This window comes from Arachis hypogaea, chromosome 18 (genome assembly GCF_003086295.3).
Source record: "Arachis hypogaea cultivar Tifrunner chromosome 18, arahy.Tifrunner.gnm2.J5K5, whole genome shotgun sequence".
NCBI classification, from domain to species: domain Eukaryota; kingdom Viridiplantae; phylum Streptophyta; class Magnoliopsida; order Fabales; family Fabaceae; genus Arachis; species Arachis hypogaea.
This window is the reverse complement of record NC_092053.1, coordinates 52473324-52482780: the sequence shown is the minus strand read 5'-3', so window position 1 is coordinate 52482780 and position 9457 is coordinate 52473324. Positions and strand designations below refer to the sequence as shown.

At 35.5% G+C, this 9457-nt stretch overlaps 1 protein-coding gene across 1 annotated transcript; it reads right to left on the bottom strand.

The window, feature by feature from the left end:
• Positions 1-4905: 4905 nt before the first annotated feature.
• LOC112770013 (uncharacterized) lies at positions 4906-7764 on the bottom strand. Its single transcript, XM_025814448.1, has 11 exons — positions 7662-7764; positions 7525-7555; positions 7176-7390; positions 6954-7050; positions 6720-6840; positions 6553-6617; positions 6310-6442; positions 5920-6074; positions 5683-5812; positions 5375-5563; positions 4906-4920 (listed from the first exon to the last, which is right to left on the bottom strand). The coding sequence occupies exons 1-11, from the start codon at positions 7762-7764 to the stop codon at positions 4906-4908; spliced, it is 1254 nt and encodes a 417-aa protein (XP_025670233.1).
• Positions 7765-9457: the final 1693 nt, after the last annotated feature.

The window sequence follows — 9457 nt, the reverse complement described above, 5'->3', positions numbered from 1 at the left end:
GCTAGAGAATGGTAGTGTGTCCCTGGTTGTGGGAGAAATCGTTTAGCTTGGCACGAAAAGAGGCTGTCCGTGAAGAGTTCCGCATTACAACTACAATACTCAGATTCACTTTATACATTTTCATTTCACAAACCACCACACCCATTCACACACACCCTTCATGAAAGAAGGAAACGAAAGGATGGATGATAAACCCCATTTGTAGGGTTTATCTTGTGCCTAATTTAGGAGATTTTATGACTTTTTACCCACATTTATTCAATGAAATAGCATGGTTTCATGGTTGTCTCCTTATTTGTGCTTAGATATGAAAGCATGCTTTTTAGGTCCTTAATTAGCTAAATTCAATTCACCTTTGATTCCACTAGATACATTGATTTGTTTGTTAAGTGATTTCAGGTTAAAAAGGCTAGGAATGGATCAAAGGAGTGAAGAGAAAAGCATGCAAAATGAAAAACACATAGAAAAAGCCAAAGATTTGAGAAACATCATCCACGCGCACGTGCACGGTATGCGCACGCGTGGATCGCAAAATCTTCAGGGACGCGCACACGCACTATACGCGTACGCGCCGGTGGGCGCACGTGATTTTTTAATAGAAAACATGCCCAACTTTGGCACCAATGCATTTAAAGGACCAAGGATTGAAGGGAAAGGAGAACCTAGCATTATTTACACACATTAGGCTAGTTTAGTTTAGTTTTAGAGAGAGAAGCTCTCTCTTCTCTCTAGAATTAGGAGTAGGTTTTAGATCTAGATTAGAATTTCTTAGATCTAGGTATAATTCATGCTTTGATTTACTTTTCCTTTACAATTTCTTGTTCCTCTACTCTTCCTCTCTTTAATTTTGTATTTCATTCTTGTAATTGCTTACTTTGTTGTTGATGCACTCTTTCTTCTTCTTTTTTCCTTTTAATGCAATTTATATTTTCATGTCCCTTTATTGTTTGTTTGATTTGTTGTTGTTTAATTCCTTGCATTTGAGTAGTGTAGATTTACTTTCCTTGCAATTTTACTATGCTTTCCTTTTATGCCTTCCAAGTGTTTGATAAAATGCTTGGTTGGATTTTAGAGTAGAATTTTATGCGTTTGGCTTGGGAAGGTAGCTTAGGAACTCTTGAGTTACTAATGTCCAAGTGATTGAGGATTGGGAGCCATTAACGCTAGATCTCACTAATTAATTTGGTGGAGAACTAGGACTTATGGACTTGGATTGACATAGCTCACTTGACTTTCCTTTACTATTGGTTAGAGGATGACTTAGTGGGGTTAATCCTTGCCAATTGTCATGTTGTGGTTAGTGATTAGGATAGAGATCCTTGACCACCAACCCTTGCCAAGGCCTTTTTGTTATTTGAATTTTCTTGCCATTTACTTTTCATGTCTCTTACTCCAAAAACCCCAAAACATACCTTATAACCAATAACAAGAACACTTTATTGCAATTCCTAGGGAGAACGACCTGAAGTCCCAATACTTCGGTTTATAAATTTAGGGGTTTGTACTAGTGACAAACAATCTTTTGTATGAAAGGATTATTGTTGGTTTAGAAACTATACTTGCAACGAGGATTCATTTGTGAATTCTAAACCATCAAAAGTCCTCTCATCAAAATGGCGCCGTTGCTGGAGAATTGTAATGGTGTTGTGTTATTGGTTATTGTATATATGTGAATATTGTAAATAGCTTGATTTTTTTGGATTGCTTGCTAGTCTTTGCTAGTTTAGGACTTTGTTTCATTATTTTTCTATTAGCTTTTGAATTTTATTTTCTCTTTTCACTATGAATTCTCACTTTGGCTATGAGTTTGGTTCTAAATATGTTGTAGGAAATGAGGGCCACAATGAGGATGTGTATCAAGGATGGGACAATCAAAGGTATGAGGAGCCATATGCATATGATCAATCTTCATGGCAACAACCTCCACCAATACACTATGAACAAGAGCCATTCTATGATGCATATCAATCTAATGGTTATGGTGAATCTCCTTGTGACTTTCAAGAACCACCACCATATACCTATGAGCCATATCCTCAACATAGCCATCAACCATACTCATAAGCCCCTTTTCACCAACCACCTTCATATGACCCTACTCCTTACACACCATACCAACCACCTTTTGAGCCATATGAGCCACATATAAAACCACCACCATTCCAACCTCAATACTTCCAAGAACCACCTCCAATGTATGAAAATTTTTAACCATAAGATGAACTCTACTTCCCACCACAACCTCCCATGGAAGAATACTCATGTCCATCGATCCAAGAGCCATATGATTCTACTCATGACATCCAAGAGGAACAAGAGTCAAGGGATCGTCTCAAAGAAGCCTTGGACCAATTTCAAGCAACCATGGAGTGTGTTGTGCAACAAGTAAAAAGAATGGAAAATATTGAACCACCACAACTCTACCAAGAAGAACCACCTTCCTACTATGAATCCTTCTCCCAAATTGATGAACCCTTCTATCTACCTCAACCTCCAATGGATGACATCCTTGATGTTCTTGTTCAAGGACAAGAGGAGATGAAAAAGGATGTACAACAATTCACGGCCGCCTTGGACGAGGTGGTAAGCCGGTTAGCATCCCAATGCTTGAACACTCAAGGAACTCCCATGGCTACATATAGAGAAACAAATGAAGAGCATAACATGAAGGAGAGATTGTTAAAGAATGAAGGAAGTTGCTTTGTATTAGAACAATTGGAGGAAGCCACAATTGTTGAAGAAGAGGAAGAAGTGGTTGAAGACTTAGGAGATGCGGAACCACCTTGGGAATCTAGAATTGAAGAAAACTCCTCCAAGATGATTGAATTTGATGCTAAGGACAAATGTGCACAACCTCCAAGACATATCCCTTATGAAGACTTGGATGGGATAGAGCAAGAATTGAATTCCCTTGGTGATGGAGATCAAGCATCAAGTCTTAGTGGTGAAGAATCCTTTGGGCTTGAAGAACCCTCTCCTGGTGAAATTGAAGGCAATGTGGAGGTAAAATTCTCTCACCTTCCCATTTATGATTTGAGTAAGGGAAGAGGCTTAGATAGAATTGATGAACAAAGGATTGAAATTAAGAGATCTTGTGAAGAGGTGGGAGTCCCTAGAAATAGAAGAACGGGGGTTGGTTACGCTTTGTCAAGATCTTTGGAAGCCTCTTTGCCTAGGTTGCCATCTACTCCTTCATTTGAGTGGGTGAAATTCATTTCTATTAGCTTTATTATACCACTTGAATATGGTTTGCTTGAAACGGATGGTCAACTTAGGATGCTTTGTGGGATGAAGCGTAAAAGAAAAATGTTTCGTGGTTGGCGTTGCAAATCAAGGCTCATTTTGGTTGATACTTCAAGAGTTGAATGTAAAGGTTGGAATAGTGCTCAAATAGATTGGTCTAGGAGGATTGTTGGGCACTTCATAGAGAATTCATCTTGCTCACCACCCGAATGGACTAATAATGAGAGTCAACTACAAGACGGGTGTGAAAACAAAGTATGGGACCCCGGATTACAAAAAGAGGATCAATTTCGAGAGCCCCAAGCTTGTGAAGAACTCCATCAACACTTGGTGCAACAAGTGAAGAATCTTGGGGCACAATGGAGGACCAAGCATTGGTGGATGTTCAAAGATAGCTTCAAGCACAAGCCACCTTAATGAGGAGCTCCCCATAAGTCCAACTTAAGGACAATAAACAAAAGTGCTAGGTGGGAGACACCCCACTATGGTAACTTCTTTTCATTTTCTCTTTTTGTACATATTGGTAATTAGTTTAAATTCATGTTTTTGGTTGATTTGTTGAGTATAATTGGTAGTTTAGTATGTTAAATAAGGTTTTATGGTGTTTTGGTAGCTGTTTAGAGGTTTGGAATGCATGGATTGGTGCAAAAACATAGAAATTTTTTTTTTGAAAAACAGAGCACCATCTGTGTGACTTTTAAGAACCACCACCATATACCTATGAGCCATATCCTCAACATAGCCATCAACCATACTCACAAGCCCCTTTTCACCAACCACCTTCATATGACCCTACTCCTTACACACCATACCAACCACCTTTTGAGCCATATGAGCCACATATAGAACCACCACCATTCCAACCTCAATACTTCCAAGAACCACCTCCAATGTATGAAAATTTTCAACCATAAGATGAACTCTACTTCCCACCACAACCTCCCATGGAAGAATACTCATGTCCATCAATCCAAGAGCCATATGATCCTACTCATGACATCCAAGAGGAACAAGAGTCAAGGGATCGTCTCAAGGAAGCCTTGGACCAATTTCAAGCAACCATGGAGTGTGTTGCGCAATAAGTGAAATTGTAGGTTACTCAACTAAAAGGAAACATCTGAATTTAGAAGTCCAACAAGTAAAATGTTAACAAAATATCTAAGTCCAGCCAAATTACAACAACCAAATTCAAGAAAATTACAACACCATATCTTTAACCCAACAACACTGGATCCAAGGAAAAGACGCAAATCTGAGGTTTCGACTATATGATGGGCACATAACTAAATATATATAATATTATGTCATGTATCGTAAATAGCATGTGAGTTGCAGCATTTAATTTGAACTGTAACATGTGATATAGGGAGACAGAGCTCTACCACCGTGTTTTGAAGCAATTTATAGGCATGAATTAGGGTCTTCATGCTACGCAATTGATGAGTGGGATAATTGCTTAGTGGTGGATATAGAGAGTAAAAATAAACAGAAGGCTATAATTAAGGGTTCATTCGAGCTGATTAGGAATTTTATTTTGTCGGGAGAGGAAATACTATACAGTTTACCTATGCGGGTTTTGGGATATTTTTCATTTCACTTTTCAATGAAATGAACCAACCAATTAAAATTTTTCCTGATAAAAATTTTTATGTAGGGGACCGATTAGACCAAAACACACTGAACAACGTCAAAAGAGCATTTCATCTAGATTACAGTAGCAATAGTAACTCTTCCTCATCTGATGTTATGATACTGTTCGGGTCTAAACCATCCGAGCTTTAAGACTCATCAGATGAGGATGAAGATTCAACAATGGAGGGTAATAACCCTAACAATCCAGTAATTATGTCTAATGAGCTCCCAAGTCAACAACACTTGATTCCTTTTGGGTACATTGAGGCGAACCAGCAAAGAGCTCAGAGCAGCTGGAAGGAGTCAATCCCAAATTCGGTGATTTGGTAACCTTAGAGGGTTTCCCAAATGATCCCTCTCCTTTTGGTACAAACCCAGTGTTGGATAATACAAAGCACATCCGATATAAGACATGAATAAAGGTGGAACAACCAAAAATTAAAAAATTTAAGAAAGAATTTATTAAAATGAAACAATATGTGCGAATTCTGTTTTATACCTTTTCAGAACTCAAATCTGAACCAGAGAGCTCAAACATTCCAACTATTGCAGCATCATCACAAACACGCCTCACTGGATAAGTCCCTTTGAATTTCTCCATCCCAACAGGCCTATTAAGAACCTTGAACAGCATAGTTTTTCCAACAATTTCTTCGAATATAGGAGGAGACTGTATGCCAAACACAACCTATGAACAATATAAAATAGACACAACAGAAAAAATGAATCGGTAGAAACCGAAGGATAAGAAAACTCTTTAACAATAAAATCAGCACATAAAAAGAATATAGCATTCGAGTGACTTACATCAACATCCTTAAGATGTTGTTCAAATAGCTGGGCACAAGTCTTATTCAATAGGTAACTTGCCTCACGATCAAAGAGGACAAATATAGATAGACCAGTGGAATCCTCAACCAACATCTTCACTCTAAACCTGGATTTTTTTAAGATGCACATAAATACTGGCCTAAAGTTAATAACTACGCAGAAATAATTCACTATTTAACAAAGCACAAAGAAAGCATTGTAAAATATTTATACCTAGGAGTCACATTTGTAACATGTATGTTGCAAAATTGACAAAAGTAAATTCCAGATTCTGCCTGAACACTTCTGCCACACACACAAGCAGAGTACCACCAAGGACCATCCTCAACTATTTCAGCTATCTTCGTTAGTACAACAAAAGTTCCAGCCTAAAAATATAAGACCATGTCTATAAATGTTAAGACATTATAACCAAAGATAGTTGTAATACAAACTAAAACTGAAAAACTAAAATAAATACTAACAGAATAGTGTTTTCAAGTACAAAAGAGGACAAAAGTATTAATATCGTTCCAAAATAAAGCAGTATTTACTAACGAATAGAAAAAGAAAATTTAACATAAATTATCAAGAGTAAACATGATAAATTAAACTGGTTCCAACCCGGTTGTTATCATCAAGCGACTTCACAGTACACCTAGGTGTGAGCTTCATAAAATCTTCTTCTATTCCGATATTTTTTTCAGATCCAACAATGCCAATGGGTTGGGATGCCCCAACTCCATGTGGAATAGAACTGTTAACAAATACAGCACCAACTTAAATAAGTAAACAATGACAGCAACAACAACAAAAAACACAATAGAAACTACATGTACAAAAATACCTTTTCTAAAAAGCTACCACCTCTGGGACGTCAAGATTAAATCCAAGCTTTGATGCAAACATAACATTCTGAAGTCCAACTCTACCTAAAAATAAAAACTAGATACATTGGTTACAGGAATATAGTGGTAAAACCAAGTGAACTTGGATAATTGACACACTTGAAATGAAATTTACTTGATACAAACCTCTAAAACCCTAACTTTGGCAAGTTGTAAAACCACAACTGGCTGTTCAGCATACCCAGAAGACAGAAATCGATTAAGTTCATCAACATATTCACCAAATAAGGCACACCAAATTCTATGACTGAAAACAACCAACAAAATCACCTACACTATTAGAAACTTGACTATACAAACACACCGAAAACAAAAAAGAATCTCAATAACAAGAAGAGGTAGAAATTAAAGAACGCTAACTCATTTTCAGCAAGTTCTGTCACAGCCATCTTCATCTTCTTTCCATCTTTATCATATTCTTTCTCTTCCGGCACAGAGACCAACAGACCCACCACATCTGAAATAAATATTAAAAAAAACTATTAGGAAATAATGACAATAAAGCAACATTCTACAAATCACAAAGAAACAAGACTTCAATCATTCCAGACAAAAAAAGTATGAGCAAATAGCACAACATACCAACTAAGAAATCAGAATCCTCTTTGGTTTCCAAAAGTTCAGTGAATGGAGAGATTGTAAGAGCAGATTTTGGAATAAAATCGCAGATAGCATTACTGACAGTGGTCCTGAACTGGAAAATCAGATGCCTAGTGGCCCTATAAGATCCTTGGTTTGGCACAACAGAGAAGAGCTTCATTACATATACTCGACCCTTGGAGAGAAGTTGTTTGAACCTGTAAATCATAGTCTTCCGAACAGTAGCTTATATTTTGCACCCCTACCAATAAACATAAATTATACTAAAAATCTGATAAATGACAAATTGAATAAACAGAAAAACAAATTTAAATGAAACAAAATTTCAGACCTCGATATAAAAAAGGTAAGGAGAAACACATCTACATACAAAAAACAAACAGCCAAAAAATTTTAACAGATTTAGACCACTATAACTCACAGAATCATCAACCAAAATTATCTCCATGGAATTTGGGAGAAGCTGACCAGTGAAAGTAGGAACAGTCCAAAGCCTAATCACCCTAACTTTCAGGTTCCATGCTTCCTTCTCAGGATTAATCTTATTAACCATATCCATGGCAGTTGTCATATTGAAATGCAATTAAAGGGATGAAAGAGAAAACAGATTTCAGTCAATCAAACAGCAACTAAGAAACACATACAACAGCAACATGAATGTGAGAAAAATCTACCATGATCAATGGTTCTGCCTTTATTTATAAACACAAATCAATTGAGTAATTTGAATTTCGAAATCCATAGAACCCTTATTTTGGGAGGGAAAAAAAGAAGCAAGATAGACATTTAAAAGATATTAATGTTGATTGACCTTAGATATCAATCGAAAGATATTTGCAGTCCCCACTAAATAATCCTATATATAGGACTTAAGATAACAACAATTGATACGCAAATAAAGTGTATAAATGGTAAGCTATATAAACCCTAAGTTATCTTCTATATAAATTGTAAGTTAATAGGAGAAGAGAGGATGGGATGAGAAGAGGATGAGAGAGAAGAGAGAGATAACAAAGACAACATGAGGTAACACCTAGAGAAAAGCGAGAACTAAAAATAAAAAGAAAACCTATGCATAGATTTAGGACTGGTAGACTTAGATAAGAACACCTTTTAGTATAGATATCATTATTTGATTAGGCTTCCTATATAATTATATTTCCAATGACAAATATATCATATTCCCAATGAAGATACACACAAGATAATTATCTATCTATGTAATGAAATACCAAAAAATAAAGTGGCCATCAATAAAGTTCAAAAATTGAGCTCAAAAGAAAGAAATATATACATTTAAAAGAGTGAAAGAAACAATAGATTTCAGTTAATAAAACAAACTCTGTAAAAAAGTAATACAATAGGCCAAAGAAATGTGAAAAAACTCTGAACCAACAAATGGGTTATGGCTTTATGTATAAACATATATCAATTAAGAAATTTGAATTTTGAAATACATAGAATCTTTACTTTGGGGTTAGGGGGGACGAAGTAAGTAACACGAAAATTTGAAAATAATTAGTGACCTCAAATATCTAGACATCTAGGGAAAGATATTCACGGCCCCCAATAAGTAATCCTCTCAATAGATACTAAACTAAGAACAATAGATATAAATCTAGAAATATGTAGTAAACAGCCGCCCCTATCAGTAATCTTTTCTATAGATCCTAAGCTAGCAGCAATATATATTGAGGTAAAAATAATCAAAAACTTTTTTCACCTACCAATTAACATAGGAAAAAACAAACCAAACAAAAAAAAGTTTATAATGATAATAGTGAATGAAATAATAAAAGATCACGTCATTGCTTATTAAAAAAATTATAGGCAACTGAAATTCAAGGTAGTAATTTTTTTATTTGAAAGAATAATATGTTTTCATTTTTGGTATGTATGTTGTCGTCTAAGTTAAGGGACAAAGAGAATTGGTAAACTAACAATTTCTAAAACACTAACAAACTTTTTAAATTAACAATACCAAGGAAGTAGAAAGAACTTAGACAATTGTGATTAAACAAAGGAAAACTGAATCTATTTATAAATACATCCAAGTGGATAAAGTACAAAAAAGCTATAATAATATCTTAATAAAGTTATATTAGAGTAAAAATTTACATATGCCATAAGATAATGATTATTTTTTATTTTTTATTTTTTATTTTTTTTATCCCTAAAAAGAGAACACTAAAAAAATGGCATTTAGTAAATGCACAAACATGCCAAGGATTAGTCAATGACTGTGGCAAAAGAAGATCCGAACT

Coding starts and splice junctions, on each gene's coding strand:
- LOC112770013 (XM_025814448.1), bottom strand. CDS start 7,764: ATGACAACTGCCATGGATATGGTTAATAAGATTAATCCTGAGAAGGAA. Junction 7,391..7,524: donor CTTACCTTTTTTATATCGAG/GTCTGAAATTTT, acceptor TATGATTTACAG/GTTCAAACAACTTCTCTCCA. Junction 5,564..5,682: donor AACATCTTAAGGATGTTGAT/GTAAGTCACTCG, acceptor TATTGTTCATAG/GTTGTGTTTGGCATACAGTC.